Below are 18,737 nucleotides of genomic sequence, written 5' to 3' on the forward strand. Positions count from 1 at the left end.
CCGACAGACGTTGTCCTGTCCTAATGTGGTTTTATGTCAAATGCTCGTTCATTTTCAAGATGAGCTCGTTCGCATGGTTCAATCACGTCCTGGTTGAATTTCGTTCGCTACGCTTTCTCACCTTTAGGTTGGAGCTCGTTCGCTACGCTAACTCGCCTCCACGTTGAAGTTCGTTCGCTATGCTCACTCACCTTTTTGTTGCAAATTAGCTGTTGTCATAATTTAAAAAAATAATACAGTAGTTCTGCACCCTGTTGGTAAACCTATTAACTTTTTAATACTATTGAACATCACAGAATCAAATTGAAGTGTTGAACCAGCTGTTAAGATTCTTAAATTACATTTTAAATATGAGTACTCATAAGGTTAACATGGGAAACTCCAGAGCCACTGGGGTGGAGCCCTTTTGACGGATCTGCACCAAACTTCACACAAACCATCCTTGAATAATACTTAATAATGCCTGAAAGTTTCATTACAATTTGTCGAGCGGTTTCGGAGTCCATAAAGGACAAACATACAAACAAACATACATTGAATTATATATATATATATAGACTAGCTGCTGTGTGCTTCGCAACGGGAAGATGTAACATACCGCCTAATCCAAACACTTGTTAAGTAGTTTGAATTTATTATCAAAAATCCACTAAATTTATACAAAAAAGTGGACCTACATTGTAATTGTCCTACTGTTATTTATATATATACTGTTATATATATACTGACATGAAAATATATTAATAACATTATTTTAATGACTTTAACACTTTAATAAATAGAAAGCAGAGCCTGTGTTGATACAGCAACGGTTATAGAATCTTTTTTTCATAATCAATGACATAGTTATAGAATAAATAAACCTGTCACATAGTTGTGTAAAATATTATATTTAATTTCTTTGGATCAGCTGTCTGAAATAATTTGTGGAATAAGCAATTTGGCAGTTCTGCTTGTTTACATTGAAATGTCAACGTAAAGGTAAACATTGTGAACTTTCTCATGCTTTAATGGAGAGACCAATTAATATTTACTTTTGAAAACCTCACCTCAAAACTTTGGACATCCAAGGGGCGTAGCCCGAGAGGAACTCAGGGAAGTGAATAGGCCTATGACATTCCTAGATATGTGGATCATCTTTTTGCTTTATCGGTTTAGTATTTTATTTTAGTCGTGACAGCTGCCAAGACAGACAGACACAAACTTAATTTTATTATAGTATGGATAGATATAAATGTTGGGTATTTCAGCTTCAAATAACCTTCATTTTCACCAAGCAAATTTAGTGGAGGCACTCTCAACTGTTACATTATACATTGGTTTTCTCATGCTAACAAAACATACCCTTGACATAAACACTTGTTCTAGTGCACAGGACAAGTAGAGTTTCTTATCCCTATCCGATTCAAAACTCCCAGCACACGTGTGCGAGTGGCGGGAACAATACAACAATGCTAACAGCTGACGGCGCTACCAGCTGATTGTGAGCAACAAAGATCAGCTGATTGCGTAGGGGGGGGGCTGTGTTACCCCCACCAGTAACTGTTGCCACTCTCCCAGCTGAAATCGAAACTGGATCAGGCAACGTAACTTTCTAGTACAGTTCAACTTACAGTATACGTGGCACCCTGTACATAGTTGTGTCAATTATTGAATTCAAATTCAAAATTTCGAGTGACAATGGTTTAAAGTTTGTGACAGTTTTGGTTGAGGATCGCACACGGATAAAACAATAGTGTAAGTTGACCATGCACCAATTACAGTGCACTTACATTATTTAATTTGTAAATAAGTTAGAAACTAATGTAGTTAGTGTAAATCATAGGTTTAGTATAAGTTAACGCAAATTTAGTTATTTTGGTATATTTCCAGTATATACTTAAACTTACTGTCACTCAGTTTTTAGTTTGTTTCGCTTTAATTTTTACTAAGAATAAAAAAAGATAACAAATTTATTTGATTAGTACAAATTAGTACTGGTGAATGAATAGATAATGTAAAATAATACGCTTGGTTTCTGATTTTGAAGTCTTCTTACTTTTATCTTTATATACCAAGTTTTTCAATTACTCATAGCTTTTCTTTCGCAAACATCGACATGTTGGAGAATTTAGAATATACTGTAATATACACTACTCAATTCAGGTTGTTCATAAAGGGTCCATGTGGTCCTGAGCTCACCTAAATAAATAAAGGAACTTTCATTTAATTTACTAAATTACTTTACCTATATGCAATATACATTGAGTTACCACTCTAAAAAATAAAACTCATTAATTTGTGTACTACAAAAACACGTTCAAATGTAAAGTTATTTTTGTAATTAATCGGGTGATGGCTGTGGTTTTGATCGATGTAAAACTAACTTTAAAAGGGGGTTGGTGAAGTTACATCCGAAAGTGTTACTCTTTCCTACCCAGACCGGAAGAAAATATAATAACTATTAAATTATTAGGTAAGCATGTTTCTTTAAACCTTTTTTTCTCAGCTCATGTACATCGCAGGGAAAATCTACGCAAACTGTTAGAAAGATATTTGCCTGTAGATGTGCAGAATGCCTTTATAAATTAAAATAGGCTCAAAAATAAAAAATAAAATGAATTGAAAATTTAAAAAAAATTAACATGTGCCTTAAGGGTTGTCGGTGACGAAATAACAACGAAATATAAACAGTAAATCAAAACAAATTAAAGATGTTCCAATCACGTGTTTTCGTTACAGCGATGGGTGAAAATAGAGAAGTCTGTACATTATATGTTTTTGGTCGAGTTTTCAACCACTAGACGACCTCTAGTTTGGTATATAACGGTGTTTTTATTGTTAACCTCTTATACCCTATTGATGCCAAAATATTGAAAATAGATTACAGACTTTGTTAACAATGGAACAGGAAAATAAGGCTACCGGTAGAAGGTATTTCAATTAATTGAATAGGGTTTTGTGTGACAGTAAACACAGATGTATAGCACAAAAGTTGCTTTTATTAAGTGACACACTTGCTAGCAAACTTTAGTGCGGAAAAATAAAGGCCAGGCTATTCTCAATTCATCTGCCACGTTAACCATACACGAGCTAAGAGGGTTAAGAGAACTAAACAGTGTTAGAAATCCTGTAAAGACCAAATCCCTATTCGATGAATAATGTTCAATTATAAATAACTTTCCAGAACCTAATTCAAATAGAACTGATACGATTTTTCGGAATATTGAGATTTAATGGTAAGCTAATTGAACAGGGCTTAGTATCAAATGGTTTTATCCCTCTAAAAACGGATTTAAATATTTTCATGAAATATTCATTATAAACAACTCATTTTGAAATAAATTATTGTAAATTTGTTTTTTCTCTATTTAAAAGTCATCCCTAAATATTTTACATAACATGATGCTTATATTATTTATTTCATCACATTACAAATTGTCCTTAATGCATCGGAAGCAGTGGTTCGTACTGATTATTGGAGCTTATCCCATCGGAAGCAGCGGTTAGTACTGATTATTGGAACTTATCCTTAATGCATCGGAAGCAGCGGTTCATATACTGATTACGGGAACTTATCCTTAATCCATCAGAAGCAGTGGTTCGTACTGATTATTGGAACTTATCCTTAATGCATCGGAAGCAACGGTTCGTACTGATTATTGGAACTTATCCTTAATGCATCGGAAGCAGCGGTTCGTACTGATTATTGGAACTTATCCTTAATGCATCGGAAGCAGCGGTTCATACTGATTACGGGAACTTATCCTTAATCCATCGGAAGCAGCGGTTCGTACTGATTACTGGAACTTATCCTCAATCCATCGGAAGCAGTGGTTCGTACTGATTATTGGAACTTATCCTTAATGCATCGGAAGCAGCGGTTCGCACTGATTACGGGAACTTATCCTTAATCCATCGGAAGCAGTGGTTCGCACTGATTACGGGAACTTATCCTTAATCCATTGGAAGCAGCGGTTCGTACTGATTACTGGAACTTATCCTTAATCCATCGGAACCAGTGGTTCGTATTGATTATTGGAACTTATCCTTAATCCATTGGAAGCAGCGGTTCGTACTGATTACGGGAACTTATCCTTAATGCATCGGAAGCAGCGGTTCGTACTGATTACTATCCTCAATCCATCGGAAGCAGTGGTTCGTACTGATTACTGGAACTTATCCTTAATCCATCGGAAGCAGCGGTTCGTACTGATTACTGGAACATATCCTCAATCCATCGGAAGCAGTGGTTCGTACTGATTACTGGAACATATCCTCAATCCATCGGAAGCAGTGGTTCGTACTGATTACTGGAACTTATCCTTAATACATCGGAAGCGGTGGTTCGTACTGATTACTGGAACTTATCCTTAATCCATCGGAAGCAGCGGTTCGTACTGATTACTGGAACTTATCCTTAATCCATCGGAAGTAGCGGTTCGTACTGATTACTGGAACTTATCCTTAATCCATCGGAAGCAGCGGTTCGTAGGCCTACTGATTACCGGAGAAATCGCAGTTGCAGCGGCATTGCACTGATTACTCTCGTGACGCGGAGAGTAAAAGTGTTAAGTGTTTGAATGTGACGGAACGTAATAAACGCTATCGTAGCGTGATACTAAGTTACGTCACCATCGACGTGTCCAGCATGACGTCATGAGGTACTCATTTTTACAGGTCTCTGCCTGTTTCTGTCAAGGAATGGGGTTGTATTGTTTGAACTATATTAAAAGTATATCTGTAAATGTTTCTTACCAGTATATCTTCACGTTATGCCTCGAAAAACAAATTTTACTGTAAATTTTCTGCCCATTCCGTCAATCGTTGCGTTGGTATTATCTCATTCAAATACTTATATTGTTTATAAATAATCTCGTCTGATTGGGAATGGATTGAGAAATATATAACTTTGTAAATATTGATTTACCCCTAGAGTCATTGTGCTATTAAGAAACGTAAACACTTCTAGGGCAAGATTAACAGATCCGTCAAATTGTTGCGGATAATCCGGGAAACAAACCTGTTCCTCTGCTACTAAGTCCGAGATTTTAACCACAAGGCTAGGAACACACCACTGATTTAACCTTAAAACTGATTTTGATGTTTTGACGAAACAAACGTAGCAACGTTCTGACAACTGGCTTTAGCAGAATTATACGTAATGTGTATTTGCAAAATGAGTTCTTTGGAGCTGGCTGTTGTGAATTCTTCTAATAAATTATGTGTCGAATTCTATTAAAACGTTAAGCTAGATACGTCTTTTGCAATGGGAACTGGGACTTCCTTTAGACATAAACTCCCGATTGAAAGTTATTTATTTCCTTTTTAGTAAAAATCCACAATGAATTGATTGCAATCCTGTGCATTTTGGAAATTGATAAATCAGTCTTAACTCTAAAGACGCATAATCAGAAGTAACGCCCTGAAGTAAAAGAACGAGATTGACAAGTTTTGCAAGTTTTTTCTTCGTTAATTATACATGATTGGATTTCTGGTTCCAGTTTTTATGGTTTCAGGATTAATGTCTGTATTTAAGATTCGACAAGTCGCCGAATACTTAACCTGTCATGCATGTGACATAGGGCATTTTCTATTACACTGTCTATTGATATTGTTTATTACTTTAAAAAGGGATCGACTTTCATTTGCCCCTTGTATGAATTAAGCTCTCTGATCCACAAGACTATTCTTCAAAAAGCTTCTAACTGAACGCAAATAATGTTTCAAATCATTTATGTTTTATCTATCATTTATAGTTTTAGTTGCGTTGACCTACGATGTTTAGCAAAAACAAATCATAAATGGCCTTTTTCTAAACCGTAGTTTATTTTAAGTCTAGGCCGTGGCTAGAAAGTAGAACCATTAACTGAACACTTTCATTTCGTACATAATGAGTTACTTATTATATATAATCAATGGTAGAGCATTTCCTATATGAACTAGTTTTCTCCATACAATACTTAACTTGCTTAAAATTTATTCATATATATTTTTAGTGAATACATTTTAAAGAATTCAATATTGTTCACGAAGTTACTCAATTCTGGTGTAAAATTAACTGTAGACAAAACTTCCCCAAACTATTGTAGGCTATATTAAAACTTCACATAAGTAAACTTGGTATTGTAAAACAATATTTAATTTTAAATGTGAACCATACTGTGTTTGTTTATTAATGCAAAGGCTACCAAACTCATTTAACTTTAACTAACGTGAAATTTATAACGAAAATAAATTAAAGTAATGTAGGATTGTGGGATTAAAATGATAAAATACTCCGGTAATTGATTCGTGACGTGATCTTATGTGACTACTGTAATTCCATGTGGCCAAGATGATTGTATTCTGTTAAGAAATGCTGTAGGCCTCCTCTATGGCTCGGGTCTCGTTCATGATGATTTATACGTAATTAAATGATGTTTTCACTCTCCAAGTTGAATTTTATTTACAATAGCACTGTGTTTATTGTTGTTTTATACTCTTAACAGTTTTTACATAAGATCAATCCATTTCGTAAGCAAATTAAAATGCCTTTGAGCCTACATTGATGACCCCAACATTTACTTTCAACTCGGTAGTCCTACCTTCATCATGTTCGTCTTCACACGATTCGATCATCAAATCAACCCATCAGTTCAGTTTGTAACTAAAATAACAACATATGATGACTCAAAAATTTACTCTTACTCGTCGTCATTAATTATAGTTCTTTCATGCATCATGTTAGATTGGTCCCCAGCCGACACCGACACCGGACACTGTAGAAGGGAAAGGCGGACAATAATATCGTTTACTTTCGCCCAACACCGACCTTTCGCTGAGGCACGGCTATCAGCATCAGGCCTGTCCGACCTTCACTCTCGGCCTTGGCATTTCTAGACTGGTCCCTCCCTTGCGTAGTTCTCGTATCTCGCGACACTTTTTTGAAAAACAATCGCCACTGAATGTCAAACTGGTGCGAAGGCTACTTCCAAAAGGTTGTGTTTCCAAAGATATATTGGAAACTGAATTCCCAGATTCTATTGATAGCTGTAAGTGGGAAATACAGAGTGATTTGATCACTATCAAAGCAAAACATGTTATTGAGAAGTTATAAGACACATGTAGAATGTTGACAGTTGGGGATTTTAAGTGATGCAACAAGAGACATATGAGGTTTTAGCCGTTTTCTGGATTTTCTTCTTGTACAAAAGTCACACTATTCTTATAGATTCGCCGAAACTAGGTGTAATAACTGTAGAAAACCAAATTGTATTTACAAAATGTTTAGCTAATTTACAAACACAGTAGGTATATCAAACTATGTATGGATAATTTTTTTTCTACTACTCGTCAAAATAATGCAATCCAGGTTGAGCAGCCTATATATTTCACATTTCTTTATTCTATTTAAATAAAATTAGAGTTTTGTCTATACATTGCTCAGAATTATATATTTTTAGGTTATTTTTACATTTTATACATTAAAGAAGCAGAAACGAGTCTTATCTCTATTTCTGTCTGTCTGTATTTCTGTCTGTAACACTCAAGATGGCAGGACAAGGAAAGATGAAGAGATGTTGGGGAAAGCTAAGAGCATAGATATAATGGATGGGAGACAGATAGAGGTGGCGACTTGTTGTGGGTGAGGCCAAAAACTTACTGAGGTTTGTAACACACGCAATCTTCTCCGTGAAAACGAGAGTACCTATCAAGACCCAAGTCATTTTAATGTATTCACTGGATTGGCGAGAGTGTCTTTAGTGATTAAAATATGGCCTAACTACTTTGTAAATAAAATTAAGGACGTTCAAAAATGCAGTTTTGTGCGATTTTTGTCAAATTTTCGTTTAATTTTTATCACATAATCGTCTATGAAATAACGAACAGCTGTTCGGATCAAGATTTTTTTTTTCTGTCACTGATATGTTTACAAATGTTGTTTACAAATACCGCAACCATTTCGAATCACGTTTTGAAAGCAAATCCCAACCAAAATTGAGATTAAAAACGTTTTTCTTACATAACGGATTTAATTAATCGCAAGTGCAATATCATAGTGTAACCGTAAATTAAATTAAATACCTAGGCATCATCCAGGTCAGGAACCAGAAATTTTTTGTGTATAAAATTGTTCGTGAGTTTTGATAACCAGAAAAAAGACCTTGAATCAGTGTTGTATATGGCTGGGACACTTAATGATCGTCGCCAATAGTTTCCACTCATTGACGGCGCTTCAATGGCGATTGTGTAAAGTGTAAAGTAAAAAATCACAACTGCAGTGGGTGATTGTAACAGAGGTTTACAGATGATGCTAAACTCGCTTTTCCAATGTGTCACTTTCTGTTTCTGCTCACCGTGTAATGCAATCGCTTACAGCAAATAGGCCCATAGCCCATCTCTTGGGTACGTACGCCTACCTATTTATTCATGTAACAGCCTCTTCGACGACGATCCTTGATACCAGTACTTTTCCATAGAATACATGGCCTAGGTACCTACTTAAGAAATAAAATTACAAATGTCCAAAAACCCAACATTGTGTGATTTTTGTCACATTCAACTGACTACTATAAGATCCCCGTATGTAGAACGGGCACACAGCTAGTTTAGTAAGCAATTTTATTAATCAATTGTCAGTTTTCAGTGGACTAGAGTAAACTTTACTGATTGGCTATACCTTACCTATGTGGTCCACTCAAACCTCAGTAAGTTTTTGGCCTCACCCACAACAAGTCGCCACCTCTATCTGTCTCCCATCCATTATATCTATGCTCTTAGCTTTCCCCAACATCTCTTCATCTTTCCTTGTCCTGCCATCTTTAGCCGAGGTCGTCCTAAGTGGCCGTCTTCCGCGAGGGAGATTTTCAGACACATTCTTAGCATAGAATCTTCTTCCCTTCTTTTTTTATTTTTCTAATCTCAGTCTCCTACTTTTTATTTGTGCTATTATTTCATCAATGTATGTATAGATTTCCCTTAATTCTTTGTTTGCTCTGATTCTCCACACACCATTTTCGTAATGAGATGTAAAAAGGATTGGCCATATCCATTATAAAACTAACAATGTCATTTTATTATACTGTAAGTTATGCTTAAGTGAGTTTAATTCTACAGATGAGATCCGAAGTTGGGCTACTCTCAGAAGTAGACAGCGGTGGCAGATCTTTAGAAGAAGAAGAAGACGAGGTGGAAGTAGACGATGGTGTCTCTGACATATCATCTGGGAAAAATTCACTGAAACACATTCAACAAGGTAATAATGATGTTAAGTATAAGTTGTTTTAGAGGTTTACAAACCGACATGGTCTCCTCTTTTATTTTATTTTTTCTGATTTAAATTTATTGCAGTACATAAAATTGAGTACCGGTACTCGGTAATTTGACAGTTTGTGTAACTCACTAACTCGACAGTCCTAAACAGCAGACAATGTTGCACGCAAAAATAGTAGTTTTCATTACTAGTCTCGAAAGCGAGGAGAGATTGTGGAAAAAGCTATTTAGCCCCATAATTTGGCGCTATTCATTGTATAAAAACTTGTACTGTGAAATAATAAATAGAATTTGAATAATATCAATCAGGCCTCATAGTTTTCTCTACAGAAATAAATCAATTGAACTTGAGTATTTTTTGTTCAGACTCAGACAGTTCCTGCAGTGAAGGCACATCTAGGAGATCAGTCAGAGCTAAGTGGAGGTACTTGGCAGGAGGTGGGGGATCCATCACTCCGGGGAGGAGAAGAAGAACTGGTCTGTCCGCGCGAGAGAGGAACATGAGGCGGCTGGAGAGCAACGAGCGCGAGAGGATGAGGATGCACTCCCTCAACGATGCTTTCGAGGTTTGTACAACTTGAAGGGTTTCAAGGAGTGGATTAAGATGTACTCTAGAGGATTTTATGAGACAAAGAGGTAGCCTACTTGAATTTTGGACAAGTTAAAATCCATAGCTACAATTTCCAGAATTTTTATAATCACAACTACAGAACTCTTCAAGGTTTTAGTTCTTAAGTTTTTGTGATAGATTCAACTATGTAAACATAAAACAATACTTACATCCTCCTACGAGTACTTTTGAAAGAAAGTTCAACTGGTAAGACCCTGGTTTATGGAATGCTGGGATATGTCCAAGAACGTACAGATAGCTGATGGTTTATTTATGTTCTCGTAGAACTCTGGTGAGTTTGGTGGTGCAGTTGGTAGTGCCACAGACCTCCTGCCCAAGGCAGCAATGTCGTGGGTTCGGATTCTGGAACCAGCCACTACTTTTTATCAGTAGGCCTACAGTTCACCCTTGTACTGTACTGGACTGGCTCACCCCTTGCTTTGCTGAATACATTCCACGCACAGGCCTCTGTGTTACATGTAAACAGGCAAATGCAATGTCAAAAGAGGCCGCCAACTGAACGTTTTTGAATTGACCAGTTCTCCTTTCAGTCTCAGTGACTCCTGCAAAGCACCCACACTGTTGTTGCGAGCATATAAATACTAATTTTTCAACGATCATTATTTTTATTGTCTTCTTAATCCTCAAAGTTTAAATTTTGAAAGCAACAATATACATTTCAAATTAGTTAATCTTGCACTATTTGATTTGTTAACAATATTTTTTCTGTTAGCAACTCCGAGAGGTGATTCCTCATGTCAAGATGGAGAGGAAGCTGTCCAAGATAGAGACACTGACCCTCGCTAAGAACTACATCATGGCGTTGACCAATGTTATCTGCGAGATGAGGGGGGATGAGAAGCCTTACACGTGAGTAAAGTCATGTTTTAGGAACTTAGACTATTAATAACGTGTTCAAACAATAATAAACCTATCAAAAAGATCATTGGCTAGTTTCCCTCTTATTAGCTTAGTTTATTTTATTTCTTCACTTTATCATTCTTACACCCTTTTATGTCTCCTCAACACAAAGTTTTGGGGGAGTGAGCTGGTCTAGTGGTTAGAGCGCGGGACTTCCCCTGAGGTCCCGGGTTCAAATCCTGCCAAATCACCAATGGATTTTATCTAAGTCATATTGCCACAACCCCTAGGTCTAATCTGAAGTAGTGTGAAAAACAATCCTGGGCTAGTGCCTATAGCGTCCAAGGAGGAAAAAAAACACACACAAAAAGTTTTAATGCTTAATCAAAGATTAACTAGATAGCTCTGTACATCGACCATCTTACTCGCACATATTTATGACTCACAACTTTTACCTTAATACGATTACCCATGCAACTATATCAAAAAGAAATGTTCAGGTAATCAGGTAGCAAACCTTAAATTAACCTCTTTGATTAAAAGAGTTTGGTATTTTCAATCAGTAGTTTTATTGTTGAAATATTGAACAACCTGCAATTTAACAATAAACCAAAGAGTTGCAGTGGAACATTGTTCAGGGGCCTCTCTCACTGAAGAGATATGTGTTTATTAATCAGCAAAACTAATTAGTGACACAAAAATAGTGTGTGCATAAAACCGCTCCATCATTTACTTTTAAAATTTATTTTTATCTGTACTCCATCATTTTTTTGTTTGTTTTTTTGTTGTTGTTGTTGTAAGAGATCAGTCCAAACCCTGGTTTTAAAAGCATTGTCAAAAACCACCAACAACTACAGATGATAACAAGTTAGCCCATCAATCAACATGATGATAACTGTTCAGCTCGTCAACTTAATGAACAGATGATCTTGTAATGTTACCACCTGCAGGCTCTGTGTTAGTAACATAACACGTACGATGTCTTGATGGTGTGTTGGTAGTTTATAAAAAATATTTTAACTATGATGTTCCTAAAAACCATTCAAATCTTAGCTAATTGTTATTCTAGAGCCACCAGCATTAAAATATGCACCAAGGACCAAGGTAGTGACCCCATCTCAATAGATCAGGGCCCGCGAGATCCGTCACGGGCCCCCTATTTTCCTGATTTAGTTCAACCGCCTCCGTGCTATTTTGTTACACAAAATAACAATACATTTCTTAAATGCTGAATAGTTTGATTAATTCAAGTGCTCACAATTGCAACAAAAAAAATCAAGTAAGAATTAAGTCAGAAGACTTGAATTACACAATTCAAGTCAAAAATTAGGCTACTCAGTAAACTGGAAAACTATCCAAAAAGTTTTGACTTTAGCAGATAAATGTACCGTACAGAAAAAATTTTACATTTGACCTGGCTCTTCGGAGCCCTGGGCCCCGGGGGCTCTGCCAACTCTCTAGCCAGTCCTGCAATAGATAATCATAATAGGGTATGCTTCTAAAAGTAAATAGCTTTTCAATTGGGCGAATCTAGTTTATAAATAACATTCGAGTGAGTGGAGTTATAAGGTATAATTAAACTAACGCAAACATTTGAGAAGATATGAGGGTTTTCTTTCTTGAAGCTGGGGTTTCAGGTGACTACGCTTTTCTACTGATTCGGGATTAATTAAATGAAGTTTAAAAACAAGACAATTTTTCTACTGAAATTGCAAAAAGGTTACCAATGAACAATACCTATAGAACAATCTTTCATTATTGTTTTTAACGATTTCTTACAATTTTGAAAGATATTAGTTATTTGTGCAACTAGTAAGAAAAGTGAGCAATTGACTCACTTGAGAGAAATCCTTACTCACGAGCCGTAGGCGAGTGAGGAATGGTTTCTCGGGGAACCGGAGTTTTGCCAACGGTTGTCAGGTAGATGGGGGGGATGCCGTCGGCCACCTCTTGTTGCGGAGATTTGCCAACGGTGGGGGCGGGAGAAAGAGTGTGTGAGGGAGGGAGAGAGAGTGATTGTCAGGGTTGTCTACGCCTGGGGTTGACCGCAGTTATGCGCTTGTCGCAGTGGGTTAGGTTAGGTTAGGTTAGGTTAGGTTAGGTTAGGTTGGGTTAGGTTAGGTTAGGTTAGGTTAGGTTAGGTTAGGTTAAAAATTCAATACATTTCCTTTCACAGTCAGAGGTGCATAACTGCATTTCTTTGAACACAGTCAGCATCCTGCCTGGTTTGTACGCCCCTAGCGGAAGCCACCCTCACGGTTACGTGTAATCTCTCCCCCTCCCCCTCTCGCGTCAACCCACAACCGTTGGCAAAACTCCGCAGTATGAGGAATTCGCGGATGGGGACCCTTTCTACCTGATACCCGTTGGCAAAACTCCTACACTCGGTTTCTCGAGTGAGGCAATTGTACTTTGAACTCGAGTTGCACATTATACTTTTCCTACAGTTACCATAAAACAAATAAATTGGTGAAGAAACATAGCCTATTTTTACACAGAAGTGAACTTTTAATATAACATTTAAAGTGAAGTGACAAATACAACAGTACAACAGCTGACCAGCTGATTAACAGCCAGTGCTGCCAACGTACTTCGCGCGCATACGACGTTGCCTGCATGTTACGCGCTCACTATTTCGTGCCTTCACGTTGCAAATCTGGAGTGAGACAAAGTAATTACAGTGAGACAATGTTAACATTTTCTCACTGGTGAGCGAATTGGCCACTTTGCTTTCTCAAATCAGTTAGAGAACATGTACATTGTTAGGTAACTGTAGGAAAAATAATTTATAGGACTTTATTGTAACCCCATAATCTTTAAGTAAAGGTGTTGGTGATATTGGCAAAAATGATAAATGAATCTAAGCTTTTTAAGTTTGCAGTTCAACTTGAGGTGCATAAGTAGTATCTTAGATCAAGTGGTAGAAAAACAATTTCTCATATAAAAAGATGCTGTCTGTTTCAGGTTCCTAGATGTAGACAACGACCCGGATGATGAGGAGCAGAACAACAACTCCCTCTATCAAGAAAGTTTAGAACCGACAGCACGGAATTTGAACGCAACCTGACCTTTGGAAACACTGTTTGTAACATTTTTAAGTGAGAATTGTCAGCTGCGGGAAAAAGTTGGGGAGGCTGCAACAGTATTATTGTGTATTGGAAACATGTTGAAAAGTTTGGTCAATGTAAGCAAACAGGAACAAAGTGATAGAATAATTGTTGGAAATTTAGTCACAAAATTGGACTCGAAGGTCCAGAGACAATAATTAATTTAAGTACGGTATATATGTGAGAAAAAAAGAGGATGTCTGTACATTAAAATAGACAAGCTTTTTGCCCATCAAACTTTATGGATGGGTGAACATAGTCAGCTGAAGAAAACTATAAATACAAACAACATTTTACTTATGCCGGGATTCAATTTCGCTTTCCAGGATTGTTTATTCTTACTGTGACATCTGATCCTGTCACAGTTTAGTTTTCTTTGGGTTTATCCAAAATCATTTTGCTGATGGCTATTAAATGTGATTGAAAACAACCAAAGCTGATCTAACAAAATGTGGATAAATTTATGTTTTGTCTTTACTAAATGTTTACTTTGGCTTTATGATTTTCAGTCAATTTAGTAGTGATTACAATATTTGAGCTTTAGAATAGAAATTTTTACCATGTGGAGAGTATAAACTAAAGATTAAGGGATTGAAAGCCCTTTTCAGTGTGAGTTCATTGAATTGAGGAAATAAATATATAGGTTGAAAACCAAGTAATTCATTAGGGAGATCTTTAAGGTGAACAACTCTGGGAGGATCGAGAGAATCAATTTAACTGAATTCGATGTTGCATTATAGCAAACCATTTTACTAAGCAGGAACTATCATATTAGCTTTTTAGAAATTATTTTTTAATATTACTCGGCCATTAGTTCAATTATTGGGGTTAGAGATTATGGGTAAAAAGATTGCAACAAATTTTATAATGTAGTTTACCCAAAAGATCAAAGTACGAACTATCATATTTATTATTAATAAAAACATAGTAAGTAGAATCTCCGTCTACCATGCCTCGTCTGATTTGAAATACCTGATGTTCATCAAGCCGTCAATTAATAATTTCAATTATATCCAATACAAGCTCAGTTATTAAAACTTCAGTTGTTGATGACATTTATGAGTATGGCAAGAAAACTTTTAACAGTATGTTCTGTATACTTCACAAAATTATCACGATTGTCTAGGTTGTAGTTTTAAGATGTATATAGTGTTGAGTTAAAGAGGAATTTTTAATTTTTGTCAAAACAATCTTTGCTACAGACAATAATCAACAAATAATTTAGGTATATCACCTACATTGTTCAATTGATAGGTGCCAATATTCTGATTTTCTTCTAATTAAGCCTCATCCTGGACGACGGGAAGCGGAACGAGTGCTGTCCTATTCTTTGCCGTGGGGGTCATATACTGTCAAAACCGTCAGGTAGGCCTGAGTGCCGTTTGACTCCCCTGAGCGTAATTGATTTCAGAGGAGGAGTATTAGTGGATTCTCGGCACCCATTAAGTCATAGTAATTACGTTATCATGTGCAAAGATTGTTTTCTTCAGGGCTTGTTTGGAGTTACCCTATTTTTGTAAATTTTGGCTATAGCGTTAGTTTATGTTTGATTTATGTTACTAAATGTTGTTTTTGTTACTTAAACCATATTGGTTCCCAGGGTTGATTTTTATTTTCAATTTTCATAGGTATAGTTAATTGCTTTAAGTGGTTTTGTGCCTTAGTTATAATCTAACTGTACGTATTTTCTTGCTACTCCATTTTGCAGATTTTGCTTAAATGTGTATCTGAAATTGTACTTTTGTGAGCAAACCATAAGAATTTTTTTCCCATTTATAAAAATTTGTATTATAGGTAGGAACATGTAAATGACATGACAGAGAAAGTTTCTATTGTTAATCTATCCTTTAACTGATGGTTGTATTTGAATTTGAGAGAAAACCGGTTATATATACAAACAAGTAGAAAGTCATTTATTTAATAAGACCAAGGGTTAGAAACATCAAACTATTTAGATGATCTATATATCCAATTTTTGACCTGAAATTATCTTATATTATCATACCAAATTGCATTAACAAAGTATAAATTGGTTAGTAAAATGCAAAAGAGGCTTGAAATATATAAATTAGCAAAACATTTTGGATATTTTACTAAAAACAATCTGGCGAGAGAGTATGATAAAAATGGGATAAAAGACTAGTCATGCATTTTCCTAAACGGCGTTTTAAGATCAAATAAAATCCGCCATTTTAACATTTTATTTTTTTTACACAGCATTTTCTTGTTGACAATTGACTTATTAAAGATTGACTAACTACTCCTATGAATAATGATGCCGTCCATGCTCATGAGTCCCGGGAATCTTTCACTAGTTTTAAGTCATCATTGTTACCATATAAGTGTGAGATAATGTTTTTATGAAATACAATGAGATGGAACAAAGACTTTGTTGTTTTCCTTCATAGTGATAAGAGAGAATTTGAAGTATTAAAGAGAAAGGACAATGAAGTGAATTGAAGGAGGGTAAAATCTAAATAAGATAGATACTCGCTCAAGAAACATGTTTTACTAACACCTAGCCTTATAAAAGAGTGACTATTGTCGTAGTCTTACCAATGTGCAACACTGCATAGGATATCACATTTGTACTGTATATTTGTGTCTGAGAAACTTTTATCCAGCCTGAGACGCACAAAGGGAAGTTCTCGGATTTTTGTTAAATTTTAATCACTCGTGTACCAACATAGAGAGAAGGTACCGTACAGAGAGGGAACATGCTTATGGATCAGAGCAACAAGTCGGCTCATATGGAACGACCATAGGCTTTTGGCTTTCTGGTATTTTGTGTACAGGAAACATGCTTGTGTCGAGCAAGGAAGAGTTGAAGTAAAGTACATGCTAGACACCACTTTAAAGTGTACCATTGAATTTTCCTCTGTACCTTATTTCTCTGCGACCAACATCTATTTGAATGAACCCTCTGAACCTAACATGGGAATTAAAGACACCATCAAGGCCATTTAATTCAGCTTTTAGAAATTTTAAGTAAATTATATTGTTGTTCCACATGCGTGTTTGCTAACGATATATTTAAAGAGCTTTATGTTTGTTGTCTTCACCTTATTCATACAAAATATGGTGTATAATGTAACTAATATTTAGAATGCTTGTTTGCAGATGTGTCTTGATTTTATTGTAGGCCTTAAAAATTCAATACACATCTGGGTGTTCCTTTTAGCAATTAATGAAGTAAACATTGAGCACAATGCATTTTGATTATGATAGGTGGGGTCTAAGTATGAATTTTCTACTGTTTATGAACCTGGATGGTTGGAGTCATTGGATAAATTCCAATAATATTAAGAAAAGGACAAATTTTAATTTTTAAAAGTTTTAGATTTAATTTGTTTAAATGGAGAGCTGCTGCCTAAAAACCACAAATTTTTATGACCGAGAGAGGATGACCTGCTATGACAGCAGGCCAAAGGTAGACACATTCTGAATGTGGAAGCTTACAGGGGAATGGGGAATTCATAAGCTCCCAGCTCTACCCCCCTGCAGCGACTCAAACCAACTTTTCTTCCCTTTCCGAATCCCGCCTACATAAGAGAAATATGAGCTAGGTACCTTACTGCATAAATTACTAGAATAATGCTTTTTACATAACCATTGACTAGAAATAGGTACTGTAGATTGCTATTTCCACTCCACACACCTGTTCATTTAGTCCAAGACAGGCATTTTGCCGGTGGGACACACGGGAGGGACGATGGCTAACATAGTGTCAGCGTTCGCCACTAGAACCGCTAAGTTGAAAAATTAAAATTAATTGGTTAATTAGTTAATTTTATAATTTTTAGTTATTAAATTAAATTTTTAACTATAAAATTAAACTGTCATAACCCAACCTAACCAACCAAACTTGCTGATAATATAAAAAATATATAAGATAAAAATGAAATTAATGTTTACTTATAATTTTTAATTATAAAATCAATTTTAGAATGTTGTGTCATAAAATTAAACTATCATAACGTAACCTAACCAACCAAACTTGCTAATAAACTTAATATAAAAAAGATATAAGATAAAAAACAAATAAAGCAAAATCTTTGACACGAAGTTAATGTTAAAGTTAGGTTGAAACCTCCTGAATACTAGTCCGATGCGCTACCTACTATGACACGAACGCCCCTGGAATCACATCGTCTCGTTTCGGTAATCGTGTTGCCTCAAGAGAAAACATTAGCCACCACAGATATGACGTCACCACACCTTTAGCCATCGTCCCTCCCGTATGCCCATTCCGGCATTTTGCTGTGGCTCAGTATAAAACTGCCAATCATATGGTGTTTTGGAGCATTGGAGCAGCAATAGGGATGTCTAGGAGAACCGATGGTCGATCACCAGCCTCAATCACCACCTAGAGTTTTCATTTAAGGTTCGCCTGATTGTAATTAACTTAATTTAAGTGTGGAGGGGGGCCGGAGGTCCTCCCCCGAAAACTTTTGAAAAAATGTAAGCTCCAAAGACGTATTTTAGGCTATTTGGAAATCAACATCAAAAGGAATTACGGATTCAGTGAACATGGTACTTATTGAAGGACTTTGTAATCGGCTAATTTACGAATTCCATGTGAGAATTTCACCCTTACACATTATGGAAAATAGCTGTCATAAGATAAAAGAAAGGAACAGACCGATCCAAACCCTAAACGTGTGTACTGTGCGTGTACCTACCCCTAATTAATTGCTGGGTTTGTAGCATATAACTCAGGCCTTCTCACAGACGAAGTCAAGAACTTTACTTTGTCTATTTAGAGCTCCAACACCTTTTGGCAATGGTAAGACGTTATTTTGCACCACATAAAAAGTTAAAATTTATGGTGTCTAGTTTATTTCCATTTAAAAATTCAAGAATAATTCCAGACATTTTCAGACGAATGCCAAGTTTTTCAAGACTGGATTTTTCAACAATTAGTG

The 18,737-nt window shown here is 36.0% G+C and overlaps 1 protein-coding gene across 1 annotated transcript; it reads left to right on the plus strand.

Moving 5' to 3' along the window:
* The first annotated feature begins 1,572 nt into the window (after positions 1-1,572).
* On the plus strand, positions 1,573-16,188 carry LOC129000056 (protein dimmed-like). Its single transcript, XM_054426913.1, has 5 exons — positions 1,573-1,737; positions 9,079-9,217; positions 9,601-9,800; positions 10,578-10,714; positions 13,670-16,188. The coding sequence occupies exons 2-5, from the start codon at positions 9,079-9,081 to the stop codon at positions 13,770-13,772; spliced, it is 579 nt and encodes a 192-aa protein (XP_054282888.1). The 5' UTR covers positions 1,573-1,737; the 3' UTR covers positions 13,773-16,188.
* The last annotated feature ends 2,549 nt before the right edge of the window (positions 16,189-18,737 follow it).

This window comes from Macrosteles quadrilineatus, unplaced genomic scaffold, assembly GCF_028750875.1.
Source record: "Macrosteles quadrilineatus isolate MER2022 unplaced genomic scaffold, UCM_ALF_1.0 Scaffold_8__2_contigs__length_117827958, whole genome shotgun sequence".
Lineage (NCBI taxonomy): Eukaryota > Metazoa > Arthropoda > Insecta > Hemiptera > Cicadellidae > Macrosteles > Macrosteles quadrilineatus.

Excerpts from the sequence above, each read along its gene's own strand:
- LOC129000056 (XM_054426913.1), top strand. The coding sequence starts at position 9,079 with ATGAGATCCGAAGTTGGGCTACTCTCAGAAGTAGACAGCGGTGGCAGA. Across the intron at positions 9,218-9,600 it reads ACTGAAACACATTCAACAAG|ACTCAGACAGTTCCTGCAGT; the intron begins GTAATAATGATG and ends TTTTTTGTTCAG. Across the intron at positions 10,715-13,669 it reads GGGGATGAGAAGCCTTACAC|GTTCCTAGATGTAGACAACG; the intron begins GTGAGTAAAGTC and ends TGTCTGTTTCAG.